The sequence below is a fragment of the Cinclus cinclus genome, chromosome 4 (assembly GCF_963662255.1).
Source record: "Cinclus cinclus chromosome 4, bCinCin1.1, whole genome shotgun sequence".
NCBI lineage: Eukaryota > Metazoa > Chordata > Aves > Passeriformes > Cinclidae > Cinclus > Cinclus cinclus.
The window spans coordinates 48620643-48637619 of record NC_085049.1 but is presented as its reverse complement, the minus strand read 5'-3'; the positions used below and the strand labels follow the sequence as shown (position 1 = coordinate 48637619).

The following is a 16977-nucleotide window of genomic DNA, read 5'->3' as shown; positions in this document are numbered from 1 at the left end:
AAGGGGATACAGAATCTTGTTTAACTCTTCGATTGCATCTTTATTTTTAAAGATATGGCTGAAAATAAAGGTTGCACTGTATTTATAATTTTTTATAACACAGAACATGAAAACATGACAATACAATTTCTCAGCAGCAAATTCATAGTTGCGCGCTAAGGAAACCAAGGCATAAATCTAATTTATAATTACTTTTAAAGAGATATAGCAAGTCCCAGGACATACTACTACTAATTAAACTAAGAACTGGCAGTGTGTACGCCACAACAAAGGTAGGAAGAGGCTTTATGACATTTGTCTATGGAGTGTGCCTAACTATATTGAGCAGGGATGATGGAGAAGAGTGCTGGTCTCTAGGGGATATTTCCCTTCAGTTACTGGCTTAAAATACTGAAAAAAAGTTGAGCTACTATATTCCAGCATTTGCTTGAGCTATAATTCTGCTCTGGGTAATGCACTTACCTTGGCTCGACTATAGCCTTTGTTTATAGTGACTAAAATTTTGACACTGTGACCTTCCTTGTGGAGTGCTCCATCAGTGACATCATCCAACAAAATATCTACATTAAAAAAAAGGCAGTGATCAGTTGAAAAATCACATCACTTATGTTCACATCATCAGTTCAATATTTGTTCAAAGAATTTTTTGGTTAAAAGGAACGACTGCCATGACAACTTGCAATTGTTGTAATCTGTACTTGTTCCTAATTCACCATTTCATTTCTGTTGCAGGTAAAAAAAAAATTTGCAGGAATATTAGGAGTTTTAATCATGTAGAAATGAATAGATAATCCACAAATAAATAAAATCCTGTCTTTTCTTTCCCACTTGGAACATTTTCAAAATTACAATATCTTTACAAAGTAATGTTGTTTAAAAACTAAACTAAATTTGTGTCTTTAGGCACTCATTTTGCCCTTTAGAATGTTGTAAGAAGATAAAACAAGAAATCCTTGCATTGATATTTTTGCTGTTCAGTAAAATAGCATTTAATTTCACTTTCCAGGTGATTCCTTTACCTTCTCTACATATGTCATGGATAGAGTCCTTTTTACCCCCACTAGAAAACCACTTTGGACTCCTCTAGACTATGAGACTCTATTTTCAGACATTCCTCTAAGGAAAGGCTTCATTTTCCTTGGAGGTAAAGAGTAATTTTGATCTGCTCTGCACCTCTGTTTCTACCACTTCATTAACTCTTAAAATGAGAAAGCAGATGTATTTCTGTTAAAGGCTGGGCATACAGCTTTATTGCAAGTGATAAAGCTGCTGCTTTCTTCTAGAAGTTCCCTCTGAGATTTTACTGTTAGACATTTAAACTAACTATAAAATTAGATGAGATTGTGGATTTGCATTTTCTTCAAAGGCCAGCACAGTAATCCACTAACCTAAGCCCTATTCGTTCTTAGTGTGAAAAACATCGCATCGTGACACAGTCTGCACAAGGTCAGATTTCATCGAAATTAAATTATGTCCCAGTAAGATCCAGTCCCTTGTTCAAAGGAAAACCAAAGAAGGCTTATGAATATAATTTCAATTAATGTATTAAAAATAAGTTTTCATATTAAAAGTTTGATAACTTACACCCAGATATAGAATTCAAATTCTGCTGTTGGGTTGCAGTTTTTTGTTTGTTTTTTTTGTTGTTTGTTTTAAATTTGTTGAGCAAAGAATAATTTTTTTCTTTTTTTTTGGATGGGTTTTAATAAATCTATGTTTGCTGTGCTCCAGGCAGACAGATTTGCTGTGTCACCACTGAATAGTGAATGTTTCACTTCACTTGTCTAGTGTTTTGGCATATTTTATAAACCTCTGGGCAAACCTAAGAGCTTTGATAATGTCATAGTTTGTCTGAGGGCATGTATGATCCCCCTGTGAAATGTTTCAATCTCTAAATGACCCTTATGCAGCCCTTTGAATTAATTCTTCCTTAAGTCTTTAGGAATGAGGAACTACGCCATTGCAAAATAACTAATTCCACTTTGTAAGAACTCTCTCTACCACTGATACAAGGAGCTGAGAAGATGACCAAGGGCCTCTAATTTCATGGTGGTACTAATTGTTTTAATTACCCTCTGCCAGTCCACCTTTTAGGCATGCTATGATTACTTCAGTTAAATTCTTGTCAGAGCTCTGGCATTCTGGGCCAGTCTTGTGCTGGTTCTTGTTTGCTCCTTTCACTCCAGTGACTGACAGAAACAGGGGTGTCTGTAACCATCAAATCTCTTCCCAGGTTGCCATTCACACTGATCTGGAGGGTATTATCATACCCTTAGGAAGTGACAGTGGATAGCTTTGGTCATTTCCAGATGATGACAATTAATTGAAGGCACTGTTCCCAGAAAGTGCAATGCCATTTTTATAATATGAAGAGCCAAAGCACTCAATTCTCTGAGCTTAATCCTCACCATGATTAACCTCCCCATACCTCAGAGACTTCTGTTCAATAGTACTCCAGCTGTCTCAGAAATCCCACAAGACTTGGTGGGATGCTGTCACCCTTCCAAGTTCTCTGGCATGGCAACAAAATTATCATTACAATGATCGAAAATTCTAGATTCATAATTAAATGAAATTATCCACTCCTCATTAGGCACCCTTTTATCTTTAATTTCTTGTAACAAAAAGTAAATACTTTACATGTGAGAAAAACATTTAGAACAATAACACAGAAAATTATATCAAATTTACGAGATAATTGAGTTATTTAGGCTGGAAAACACCCTTAAGATCATTGAATCCAATTGCTTCCGACAGCCATCCTTCTTCCTGTTCCTTTTCCCTGTTTTCTTCTTCCCCTTCCTCTCTTTTTCTTCCAGCTTTTATTTTTTCTATTGTTTTACTGAGCACTTCCTCCTAATTTGCTTCCTTTTCATTCTATCTTATCTTTTACATTCCCTTTTCTTTCCCCCATTCCTCTTCACCCTTTATATTCTCATCTAGTTCCCACTCCTTTTCTTCAAACCTTTCTTCCTTCATGTTTATTCCTGTATCAAGGCAGAGTTAGTGTCAAGCAACCAAGTGCTAGTGGCTGCTATTCATGTGAGACATTCTATAACCACCATATTGAAAAAAATTCTGTTACTTTTTCTGTTTTTTTTTTTTTTAAATATGTGGATCTGTGAGCAGTTAAACTTTTTTCTCCCTGCTTTTGCAACACCTCATTGCATGTTGAGTCCTAGTTCAGGGTCCTCCATGCTAAAAGTTAAACCTCTCAAAGAGTTGGAATGTAAATAAAAAATATACCAATTTTCATACAGAATCTTGTATTAACTAGGAAAAGAAGTCCAAATATCCATGTAATCAATGACTGGCAAGATAATATGACTAACTGTCAATCCAAATTACAGTCAGTTTGGCATGTTCCCAGCTATACTATTGCCTAGGCTCCTTCCATAATTATTAGCCACATTTTTATTGCTTCCAGAGACTGCATTATAATTTCTGTGGCGTCTATGCTAATGAGTGCTGCTTTGCTCCTGCTTTACTCCTGGTTCTGCAGAGACAGCACTCCTGTTTCTTGGCTGCATTATCAAAACAAATGTAGAAAGCTTGTTATCATAAACTCCATGGCGTGGATAATAATCAAATGTTAATGTTCAGGATGTGGACCAAAGTTCTGCTTGCTTTCCTTCATTCACAGAAAACAATGAGAGTTCCCAATAGGCCAGGAAGAGTTTGGCTCCCATGATAAAAGGTGATTTGGTCCAACATAGGCTAGCTAGATGTACCAAATTAAAAAAATGTAAGGGATAAAGCTAACTAAGACCACCTTCTCTGCATTAGCTGCAAATATGAAGTTAAGGGAGCTAACTGAATGATCAAAGATCTACAAACCAAAAGAAGGAAGTTTCACATACTATACTCATATTTATCCCATACAGGCAAGAGAATATGTCAATGTATACTTCAACAGATATTTATTTTCAAAGAAGTTGTAAACTGGATGGCCAAAGAGTATTGTAAACTATGTAGGCAGACAGTGTCATAGCTAGGAACAAAGCAAACATATTGAACAGTCTGTTACTGCTGTTCAGGGGCTTCTAAAAGTGACATTTCAGACAGGACCACTAGCATTCTTCCCCATCTCTTTTACTGAATGCATACCTGATGTTAACCTGAATGACATGAGGGGTTTTAATTTCCAGTCATGCTTCTCCTATGTGGCCCATTAAGGGGCTGAAAAATTCTTGCTAACTGCTGGGCATTCATGTGGTCAAAGTATGATTACCTGATGTAACAACAGATTCTGTGATGTTTAAATTGTTCAGAGAAAGTCCTAGTGACTGCCGTGATGAAGAAGATGATGTGCTGCTTGACGACTCTGATGATGGCCGAGCGGGCTTTCCAGCATTTCCAGTCTCTGCCTTTAAGCGATCATTCTCCGCTTTCAATATCTCAATTTCATTCTATATACAAAAGCAATCAACATGAAAGTATAGGAGGTTATTCTTTTAGAAAACCAATGTTGGTGGCTAGTCTGGTGATGCTATTCCCCTGACCTAAACCAGTTAACTGGTTTACAGCTTCCATAGCAGAGATACATCACAGTGAAAACTGGATTGCCTTTACTTATTGAATGAAGGAAAACCCCCAATAACCTTGTTTCAGCTTTTGCCTCAAGATAGATCCTAAACAATCCAAATTTTAAGCTTTTGTGCTTATAGTACATTTGACAATAATATGAGTGTGGTTAGAATTTTCCCAGCTATCCCCATTTTTTTTCAGCTACTTTCTATTGTCAAATACCTCAGGTAACAGTCAGTTAGGAAAGTTACAGGATATTTCAATGTTTCTAACGTCACCGAAAATTATTACGACCGTTAAAAATAAAATTTAAGCAGTAACTTCACAGAGAAATTAAATTAGAAACAAAAAAAATAGAAATCAATAGTTTAAAAGTTTCATAACCCTTCTTGCTATAAAATAAGACTTTTTGATCATTCAAACACAGGATTGTTCACATAGCAGTGAGCAAACTCTCTCTGATGAAACAGACAGTGACAGATGAATCAGAACAACTGGAATTTTTTTAGCTAAATCCTCTGTGGTGCCAAGTGATTATTGAATATACAATAATGAAATGAAAACAGCCTGAGAACAGTCTGGTACCAGCTAAATCTAGCTTCCAGTCACTTCACAAAGCACATTACAAAGCAACTGCTTATTCCTGCAGATGGTTCTGCACATCAAATTTAATTCTACATTCACTATCACCCTCCTTAAAGTCTCATATTTTTATGGAGGCTGCACAGCTGTATCATACAATATGTATACAATATGTAAGGGATGTAAGGCATAATAAAAAAATCCCTATTACAGCTACAGAAAGATTAGATCACATACACATGGGTGAGGAGACAGTGAAAGGGAAGGGACAAACCAGCATAATAGCAACAGAAGATAATAGATGTGTGTACCATCAGGAGTCACTCTGCAATTTATGCTGATTAATTATGCAGCTCTCAGCAGTCTTCAATTTGCCTGACCTTTAGGTTTTTAAGGTGCTTTAAATCTAAAAGTATCCATGTATCACTTCCACCAGTCCCATTTTTTCCCCTTACCAGTCCTCACCAATCCTCTAAAATATCAAAGTTTGGCAACTGCAAGGTGGCTGCCTGCTCTTTTAGGTGAACTTCAGAAATGGTGATTATTAGGTTACTAAAACTAGTAAACTAGCATCTCAACTAGTTGCCTCTGCCCAGATTTGAGGAAGCTCAGACTTTGGAGAAATCTCCCTACAGCAGACTCCTCCCTATGCAATCAGATGATAAGCCTTCAAATCCTTTTCTCCACCACTGCAATTAACTGCATTCTATTCCTCACAGTTCCTTAAAACCTTTCAGTGCCTCGAGATCAATGCCTTACTTAGGTCTGGATGAAAAAAAACCATATTTATGGACCAGTACTTGGTAAGGATTCCTCTAACTGAACTTCAGCCAAATATCCCAGAATATGTTGGCACCTAGAGGTGTGAGCGACAGGGAGGATGGTAGGTATCATAGATGTTTAAAGACCTGTGTCATAGTGTGTTTGTATTATAGATACTTTTGGGCACTCACCATGGTACTGGGTATTTGCACTTAAGCAACAGAGTCAAGACCCATAAAGATCTGTGCTCCACTGAAGAAACTTGCCATTCTTTTTGCATCCTTTCAGCCTTATGAAAGGGAAAATCTTCTAATGAAAAATGAGTTCATGAAGGAATTGGAGCAGTGTAACAAAATAATGTAGCAAAATTTTATGATGCTGGCTACAGTAATTAGTTCAATTTTATGTTCCTTTCCTCGGCAAGGCCTAACTGAGTTAGGAATCAGAAATGATGAAAGAGTATGCACATAACACCCTGGCCCCTCCATGGCTCAAGGATTTAAAATGCTGTAGAAATCACTTTTTGATCTGCTTCTTTGTCATGTTGCTTACCCCAGTCATAGGCTTGAGATAAAAAATATCCTTTGGGCAGGGATTATGTCTTCTTCCATATTCTTAAACACATTTTAGCTATTAATATATATGCTAAGAAAGTCTTTATTATAAGGTGAACGCTTATCATACCCATCATTCAGAAGCACTGTCAATACAGCAATTTACTCTGTATTGACAGTTTTTGATGCCAGAAACAAAGTACTGGGAAGGCAATGCACCAACCATACCTTTGGTGTGCATCTCTGTCATCATTTAAGCTACTGCACTGACCTGCATGCGGTTCATGGCTTCCCGGATCTGATCCAGATGGTGTGCAGAGCTGAGGGCTTCCAGACGAATATCTGTTAATTTTAGCTCCTTCTCCCTCAGCTCGCTTTTTAGCTGAAGAATAATTTCAGCCTCTGCCTCTGTGCACTCACAGATCCTAAAGTGGAGCAGGAAACAGGCAGGAGATTAAAGGATGGTTCTCTCCCCAAAGCAGTGTCATTATTAAATATCAAAGAACAGAAAAATGCTGGCTGCTAGTGAAACCTATGAGTGAAGAAAGAAACTTATCAAAGAAACATGAAAATGATCAAACAGCAAATTAAAAAAGGAAAAAAAGCCCTCTCCAGAAGAAGTGATCAGATTGCTTTATAGCTTTTTAGTTTAGTTCACTATGGTGAAAAACAAATTCTTTGCTACTTTTCAGGTATCTTTTTATGGTTTTTAATTTGATTTTATACTCACATAATTTCTTTGGTGCAAAGTTTATGATTTCTCCATGTAACAGTAGTCAGAACTGAAGTGTGCTGATTAAACTGTACTGCTGATATTTATTATTTGTTAGGCATCAATATTTTTCTCTGATTTGAATATTACACAAAGGGACAGCCCTTGAATTCATGGTCTAGAAGATTTTGATCAGTAATGGTTTTGGTTTTTGATGGCTGATGTTTTGCCTCTAGCCAGTCATTTTGTAATGTATGATATATGAAATCACGGCAGTTGGTTATGTTTGTTTTTTTTTTTTTCACTTGAAGACTGGATTACTATCAGATTATTTTTCATGAGCACTTGTCTTAAGGGAAGAAACCACTATACTGCAAGAAAAGATTGAAACATGACTCATTCAGGGATCCAGAACTGTCCAGCTCTCATGTCAGACTGTTTTACCTCTTTGTATCATCATCAGAACCACCAGTGGAAAATAAAACACTGAATTTTGGCTACATTGTTACACTAAGCAGTATTTCCTGTCAATTCAGAAAATGTTATTTGTTCTTTATTACTGACTATAAATAGTTAATATTTGCAGAAAAATCTTGATATGAAAAGTATTTCACGAAAATAAGTATTATTATTGTGATTATTAGCGCTAATTTAAAAAAAAAAAAAGAAAAAAGAAAAACAAAGGTCAGCATTTAATTGCCAGAATGCATGCAAATGCATTTTGGGAAAGAAGATGCAGCACTCTTCAGGTGAGCATCTGGGTACACAACTCCATGCCCCACACTCAGTTTTACCGGGATCTATGCTTGTAGACCACACGACCGTTTTGCCTTTTCTTTGATGCCCAGACTAGAGATGACCTGCACACACATGTATTAGACAGATGCAATTGGAAGAAAGTAAAGGTAATGGTTTAGAACACGAGACTCAGTCAAGAAAATATATGGAGAAATTGTAAGCAAAGGGAAGATGAAGAAGTTCATGGCAAATAAAATATATGTCAAATAGAAGAAGAAAAATAATAAATATAATTCAAAACATGCACAAATACTTCAAATGTGATTAAAAATTAATAAAGACATACACTAGGATTTTTTCCCCTGAATATTATAGTACAGCTCTTCCTGTGATGTGTCCATACCTACCTATGCTAAGCAAATAAGAAATGAAATTTTATTTACATGCATATTCCATTTATTATTTAATAAGACAGTCATGAGACTAGAATTCCTTCAGTGCCTTAAGAAAGAGTAATTGCAACCTGATTCATCTCAATTAGGAGAAGGAAAGTAAGGCTAGCATTAGTAGTAGGCATTTTTTGGTTCAAAGAGGTAGATTTCCCTGTATTAGAAAGAGATACGAGTTTAGCAGAATGAAAAAGAAAAAAAAAAGGCAGAGGAATATGAATATGAGTTGGGAACTCTATGATTCTAACATATAATATAATCAAAAAATATTGAAGAAATGGGACAGCTGTTGACTGATGATTTGTTCTCAGACCTGAAACCTTAAGGGTGTTGATTTGAATAAAATACAAAAGAAAAATCCCACAAAAAATCCAAGCTGATAAAAGAGGGGAAATAGATTAAAAATTATATATATCAGTAGCTACAAAGTAGATAAAGTAATACCAGGAGGAATGAGCATACCATAAAAACTCATAGCCACTTGGAAAAAAAAATACATCTTTAGAATGTAATGAAACTTCAGCATTTGGCCTTTACTGAATGGATACAATAGAGTTGCTAATGGTGCAGGGAGAGCACAACATAAGCTTTTGGAAGTTTGTATAGCTAGGTGATTTTAGGTAAAGTCTGTGAAAGGAAGAAAGATTCTGATTAAAGAACTGCTGCAGAACCAGAATATAAATGGTGAAGGTCATGAGAAATCTGGCACATGGGTGGAGCTCAGGATTAAAAGATTAGAGCTGTTGACAGTGGTCTCTGAACTGCAAATGGCCACTGGAGGAGGTCTGTTTCCCAGCCCATCCCATTTGCCAAGAGAAACACTTACGCAGATGCTGACTGTGATGGTTTCATTGCTGCACACTCTCCTGAGCTGTGGGGTAATTTAGGTGAGGAAGGAAGAGAGGAATCTGTCAGTTCTTCTATGTCTGAATGAGAGGAAGGTGGTTTGGTGGACTTTTTCTTTCCAAAGGCCTGTTTGAAAGAGCTTCTTAGCTGGAAAACAAATAGAGAACAAGATTATTTTCCTCATCACAAAACTTTGTGTGCAGCTCATGTTTTGAAGAGTTAGTTTGCAGATGCCATCCTAGCCACTGCCTGAGGTCAGTATGCAGAAGCAAGGCATTAGCATATGCAACACAGTATCTCTAAAAACATGACACAGTGCTTTGTTTTGACTTTATTAATCCAGCGCAGTGCAAAAGTAATGCTATGGAAAAATTGCAGGACTGAGTGATACAGCTACTGGGGAGGGGTGCTCATTTAAAGCCATTTAAACCCCAGTGGAATCCCATTCCCATGGCATTGCCTTCAAGGGGTGGCTTTAAATAAGCACTTTGCATCTAGGTATAGGCAGAACTAAATGCTGAAATCAAAAGACAAGTCCAATTTACAGAGTTTGCCAATTTATTTTCCCCATTAAAACTTTGAATGGTCAAACTATACAAATGCTATGATTTGGATCACAATCAAGAGGATCTAAGCTGGGACATAAGGTTTGCCTAGTTGTACTATGGAGAAGAATGTTAGCTGAAAAGTGTATACTGTTTGTTGCAGTTTCCTTTGGAGTGGTAAGGTGTCTGAAAGTACAAGCATTGGCTTTTCTCTCTAGAAGCTTGTATCCAATATTGAAAAGGGACAGAATAGCCAAAGAGCCATTTATTTCAGCAGCCAAGATGACAACAGTTTTGTCTGCAGTTAAAATTAACTGGCTTATTTGTTCACACCTTTGTCTAAATACAGAACTTACTCATCGTAGGAAAATAAGGGTTTAATTTTATTTTCAGAAAGTTGTTCTGATCAAAACTCTACAGAACACAACAACCAGCTGGTTCCTCTATGAAAAAATGAGGACTTCAAACACATTATTCTCATGGTATCATTGCAGAGTGGGGAGTGTGACCACTGATCTTAATGAGAAACAATATTTAAGTCCTTTCCAGCTCATGATATCTGATGAGAAAGAAATGGATTTTGGCTACACTCCCCCTTTCTATAGCCTAAACTTTGAGATTAAAATTAATAAAAACAAACTGAGAAGACATACAGGATAATCTGGTTTTAGAAGGTATAAAAGCCTACTGCCAAAATACAGCGCAATCATGCCAAGATAGGGTTTTTTTACAGATGCATGCCAACTTTTCCATGGTTTATATTCACCTCACTTCCTCTAGAGTTCACCTTGCAGAAACATGAAAGAGTGTGGAATTACAAATCAAGCGAATAAAGGCTCATCAGTATTTTAAAACAAATGTTTATGCAAATATTTTTAAAACAATAAAAATATATTTTCTGATTCTTTACTGGAAGTATTTAATTAAATCTTTAGCAGTATGTGGTATTTGCATGTTCCGGTTGGGAAACATCTTAATTTCTTTCAGCACCATACTATTTTTAATTGAGAATTCGTAAGGGATTTCCAATTCCATCACAGCTGGGTAATCTATTTGAGTCAAGCTTTTGAACAAAACTCTAACTGAAGGAAAATCAAACAGGGTTTCAATGTGGCCCAGAGGTGATTTTGGTCACAACAGATATTTTAAATTGATGTTGTTGCTGTTGTTGTTTTGCTTTGTTGTGTAATTTTTGCTTGTGCATTTTTTAAAAATTACTCTGATTTATACAAATAAAATCCTGCTGATATTCAATAATTATTAGTTTGCTGGTAGTGTCACAGTACGGATAAACATGAATTTCTTGATATCCATCTGGCCCAACAAGAACATTGTAGATGAAATGTTACTCAGACACTAAGAAATTACATAATAGCTAAAATGTAGGTTTAAACCTGCTGAGCACTCACCCAGTTTTTCTTTTTCTTTTTTTTGGAATCAGCATCATTACCACTGCCAATACTTGAATGACTTGTAGCGCTGTTGATACTGGAAACGCTTTCTGAAGAATGTTGCCGCCTTATACGCAAATCTAAAGGAAAGAAGTTACCGTGAAATCTGTTTCTGTTTCAATATAACAGTAATGCTTACATTTATGTAGCATCTGCCTCCTCAAAGGCAGGTAAAATGAGTATAAATAGCATTGATGCTTGCAGGGGCTCAGATTCAAGCTATTGAAGCCTGTGAGAAACCACACAGGGACGGAGGGGGATGCACACAATCCAACACTCAAGTGCTTCTCCAAACTCGACTGTTCTTGCCCTGAAGGCAATGACACTTCACAGCAATGTATGCACGTGTATCCTCATAGCTGACCACATGGATTACTTGACATATCAGTGCCACATGTATAACAGTTTCTGAGGAGTGTAGGCACTACTTAACTTGTAGCAGCCCTAATTAGTGTTCAGATGCTACCTTCTAATACACCATGATGGAAAGAAACAGGCAGGAGTTCATTAAAAATGAAAGAAACAAAATAACCAGGAAGTGGAGAATATTAAAAATGGTTGGTGAAGCTTCTGAGTTTCAATTTCTTAAAAGTCTTTGATAACTGTATCTTAATCACTGGCAATTATTCTTGCAGAACATGCCCACTAATACCAAGAGAAATTAATTTTTAGATTATTTTCTACTTCCCAGAAATTTGCTTTGCTACACTCAAGTCATGCAGTGAAATGACCTTAAAGCAAACACCTAAATAATGACCTCTCTAATGGAAGATCAATAACATTCTCAAAAACAAATACCATGATTATTTTTTTCAAGTAATTCCTTTGCTGTTGCTTATCAGCAGGCACTTTTGAAGTAAATATTTATCATGCAATATCTGCCTAGCTGCAATGACAAATTAATTTGACATCTGGAATATAAAATCTGCTTTCCTGCACTGATTTAGCAATTCATGAAGGAGCTGAGCTGTTGTCAGTCTGCCTCTTGCCAATGAGAACACCAAATTTACAAAGCTTGAACTTAGACTGGATTCCCAAGCTACAACCACATTATACTGTAAGACTTCACTTGTGTCTTCACACACTTCACACTCTTCATTAATCAATTACAGGGACACAGTTAATTCTTAATCAATTCCTGGCCACCCAGCTCTAAGAAGATAAAGCTCCAGGAGCTTTGGTGGACAGGAAACTTGTGCAAGGTTTCCAGCTCTGGAACTACCACAGGTATGCCCACCATTTCATTCAGAATGTTATTTGCTTTGCAACAGAGCTCCCAAACAACAGAAAAGTAGTGACATAGCTTTTTTATTTCTTTTCCCCCTGGAGAGAAATTCTGCATTTATTTTGACAATGACAAACCCATACCTTTGTGGGTATGATCAGGGCCATTCAAGGCTCCTTGAATAGCAGCCTGTGCAGCAGAATTCTGGGCTTTCAGCATTTCAATGGTTTCCCTTAGCTCTATAAGCTCAGATTCCTGTGGGAAGAACAAAGATAGATCAAAATAATGGCAAAAGAACAATGTTTGTCAAAAATAGAAGAAAAAATTACAACAGAAGAATCTTCAAGTTAAAGATCATCGGACTGCTTGGGTGAGCATAAGGGCAACAATAAAAAGAATGCATACTTTCTCCCTAAAGATATTGAAGTCAACTAACCTATTATTTTTTCCTTTATTCTATATTAATCAATAATTCTGTTTGTAAGAAGAAATAATTTTTAATAAGGAGTAATCTAAAAAGGATCTCAATCAGCTATTCAATATAAAATTAAGAAAAGCTCGATGACTTTATTGCAAAAGACAATGAAACCATTTGAAGTACAGCCTTCAATATGTGAGGCTACTGTTTAATGGATGAATTAAAAAGACTAATTTGTTAAACACTACTTTAATTAAAAATCCACCTGCTTAATAGAAATTGTCCTGCAACTTGAAGTAAAATTACCCCACTTGAGTGCAGGAAGTTCTGTATTAGAATGCACAGCTGATTTTAGTTAAAAAATATCTTTTATTATAGCTTTCATAAGCAATATTTTATGTATTACTCCCTGTCCTTCCAGTCTGTACTTATATAATTAGTGTTAAAGAACTTAAACTCAACAACAGAGAAAAGAAGAGAAGGAAAAGAACAAGTCAAAAATCCTTTGGGAAAGATTTGGAGATGACCTATTTCAATGTCGCTGCTTAATCCCTTCTGGAAAGAAAACCTCCTGATGGACTTGTAAAATAATTAAAAGTTTTGGTTTTAAGAAAATTCCATTGCGATTGTGATCTTTTTATTTCCCTCCTATAAATGCAAACAATACAAATATTTTCTACCCAGTTCACAATGAGTCTTGCCACATTTCATCTTTTGGTGCTCAAGCAAACTCTGAAATATTATTTTTGTAGACAGTTACAGACTCCAGTGATGACAAGCAGCTCACAGATAAAGTTTCACAATCTGGCTCAAGGAGACCTCTCTGTTAATAGGACATTGCTCAAAATTCATAAGGGTAAAAAGTTGCAGAAGTCTAATCCTGGAAGGTGCTAAGCAGCCTCTTAATCCTGAGCTTGGTAAAAAAGCACTTACACAAAATTTCTTCCCATCAGGTTTACATTTTTTTTCCCCCATTAGGCAAAACTGTTTACTTATGGTTAGGATGCCTAACCTTCGTTAACTTTCTCAGTGGAGCTCTTTTCCTCTACTTACTTTGTTTCCTGCAATTCTATTATTCTGGTAGTGATGGGAGGCTGGAATGAAGCACTGCAGCAGCTTCTGGTAAGTTTTTGTTATAGGATCTTTCAGTATGAAGTAAACCTGAAGTCACACGTTTTAATTAAATTTTGGAAACGAAAGATCCTATCTTCAAACTATTTTATGACACGACCTGTGTAAACCTGATGCTGCATATTTTTTCCAGATGCTGCTGGACATTCATGAAAATTTGATTGCAGCAACCATTACAGAAAAATCTTCCTTATTGTCACAGATGTCCCTTTCCTTTCCTGTCCACTGTTTCCTTTCAGTGTTTTTTTAAATAAAACTAACATAATTTGCTGACTTCTACATTAAAGCATCTGCTTTGATAAACCTACCTTTTGTTCAGCAGTCATTGTTAGACTTTGCAATCGGCCTGTCATATTTCCCAAGCTTTTTTCAAAAGCTGCTACTAGATGAGCCTGTGAAAGAAAGACAACATTTGTCATTATAATGAGGCAATTTTCCCAGATCTATTTGATTTTTAAAAGTATATCTTTTCTGCAAGCACATTTTCTCCAGCTCTTTAATATTAGTTTAAACTCAGACTGAGCTAAGTTGGATAGATGAATCAGCCCAGTGTTCCTCAGGCTTCTTTAGACTCCAATGAGATTAGTTCAGGTATCTCTGCCTGGAAATGAATTATGGATTTAATGCCCAGCCTTAAGTTTACTGATATATTGGCCAAAAGTAGTCTGCTCCCAAAGAGAAGTCCAGGAGCAATTATTTTCAATTACTGGACACTTCAAAACAGGAATTCAAGTACTTTATCTTGAAAAGCAAATTTTAACTACACAAATAAAGCACTTCAGAAAAATCCTGAGCCTCAAACAAAAAATATCACAGTTACTCTTGTAAAATGTCATTGCTTAGTCTATTAATGTTATATTGATGTCTGTGTGTATAAAATATATTTTTAAAAATATAAATATAACATTTATAATGTGTGCAAATATATATATATGAAATAAAATCTTGAAAACTGGAAGCCTTACTTCTCAGTACAAAAAGCAATAAAGTTGAAACAGATCAAAAGATTTTTAAAAATTTTTATTTTTTTTTTTAAACAACCAGCATCCTACCCTGCATGCAAGCTAAATTTATACAAATGATACTTCATCAGATCTAAGTGGCATTGAGCTTTGTAGGCAAAGAAGAGCAAGTGGTCATAAAAATCCCAATATGCTAAGCCAGCTTGTACAGCCAAGGGAAAGAAACAGTTTAATTTTTAAGGAAGTCCGTATAATTCCATCCATTTCTCTCCCAACATCAAATAGTAAAAGCACAAGGAAATGCTTATTTTCTCATTACCAGCTCAAAAGTTGTAACAGACAAAGTCCCCAAACACTGGCACTTGGAATTATAATTCAAACCTGCCATTTTTATATGCACAAATGGATTAACCGAGTTTCCTCACTGAGGAAATTTAGTTTTTATTGTAGCAGTGCAGGCACACATGGTGCCTAGCAAATTTTTCAGTTGCAGGTCTGCATGCTTTTACAAGCATAATTGAAATTGTTTGAATGTATGTGATTGTACTGAAACCAAGGTATAATCAGAAAAGACATGGTGCAAATAGGATTTTGCTCTGCATTTTAGGAGAGGGAAACGAGCTTCTTGACCCCTTGCTCTGTATATTATCCCTCAAATAGAAGATTATCATATATATAATAGTGGGCTATTTCTGCATCTCTGCTTCAGAGCTGTTACACTGATGAGTGACTTCTGTGTTTTGTAAGTAATTTTGGATTGCTATAAATATTTAGGTATCTTGAAAGCATCTTATTTTAGTCTTATTAAACTTACTAAAAGCTTACTCCTTGCAAACTACACTACTGGTATATTTAGAAATAGTTAATTACTTATGGGTATAGTATAATCTACCTGCTTTCTGTATCTGTACGGATATTTTAGGGATAACTCTTGTGGTAAAGGACACATATCACAAGGACTAACTCCAGACAAACATGAGACTACACAAATATGCAATCTCTTAATCAGTAATTGTATATATTCCTATTTTAATGTTTATAACTTAGGCTACATTTTTGAAGTTATAATCTTTGATAAAATGAACCTGGAAACCTGTAAATCAATGCTACAGCCTTTGGTTGTTTTTACCACTCTATTCCTCTGGGAAAATAAAAGTAACTGAGTTTTAAACTTACTTTAAACTTTATTAATTAGCTACATGTTAAAAAAATCCAGATTAATCTATGGTGTTTGACTTCCAAAGATGATGAGCACAGACCAAGAACACTATCAGAGACGTAATAGATGCACTACTACAGAATTTCAGCCAAATGTCTCTTCATTACTTTTGTTTAACAGTAAACTAATGGAGCTTACTGTTCCCTGCCCCATAAAAAATATATGGCCTGGCTGACGGCCCATGATTCTGCTTTACTCTGAGAATTACAGGGGGAACTGATGGCTTGAAAGAGGAATAATTTGTTTAATTATGCATTGCTTTTATCCTTTTCCAGCAATTAGACTATAATAACCACAGTACTTTGGTACCAAACTATGCATACTTGTGTAAAGTATTTTCTATTCCATAGATACAAGTTCATCCTATATTGCACATGAATAGACAACAAAGAACTTACAGGAAAAATTAAGTACTAAAAAGCAGGATCAAAAATGTCATCAAAAGTCACTGAAACTGACAAATTTTCTGACAGCCTTTAGAGAAACACAGCCATAGCACAAGGGATTCTTACTAAAATTCAGCCAGTGACAAAGTACATTACCTTCTTGGAATATTATCCCAAACCTTTTGCATCATATATGTAATTGGATCATATTGGGCAGCCTTCCTAACTCATTTCAAATAAAGACTATTAGGTCTTGATTTGCTAATAATAAATAAATGTAATTCAAAGTCCCATTGACCAAAAACTATTCAAGAAAAAAAAACACAACCTTTTAATTGCATTGTTCATTACTTTAAATGTTTATTACAAGACAGCAGACTCTTCTACTGAAATACTAATTTTACATTCAGAGTAATAAACTGTTCTATCTTTTTCCATGGTAGCTAGCATTCATTTATTCAGCTGTCTAG

The 16977-nt window shown here is 35.7% G+C and overlaps 1 protein-coding gene across 2 annotated transcripts in view; it reads right to left on the bottom strand.

The window, feature by feature from the left end:
* NAV3 (neuron navigator 3) overlaps nt 1–16977 on the bottom strand; it is a 247066-nt gene that overhangs the window by 11274 nt on the left and 218815 nt on the right. Inside the window, exons 23-31 of one of the 2 annotated variants that reach the window (XM_062492048.1) lie at nt 14249–14332; nt 12535–12646; nt 11125–11246; nt 10482–10502; nt 9151–9317; nt 7932–7997; nt 6697–6850; nt 4232–4409; nt 463–560 (exon numbers count right to left, since the gene is read on the bottom strand). In XM_062492048.1, the coding sequence (XP_062348032.1) occupies nt 463–560; nt 4232–4409; nt 6697–6850; nt 7932–7997; nt 9151–9317; nt 10482–10502; nt 11125–11246; nt 12535–12646; nt 14249–14332 (1002 nt within the window). The remainder of the gene's footprint in view (nt 1–462; nt 561–4231; nt 4410–6696; nt 6851–7931; nt 7998–9150; nt 9318–10481; nt 10503–11124; nt 11247–12534; nt 12647–14248; nt 14333–16977) is intronic. The other variant, XM_062492049.1, reaches the window with a different exon arrangement.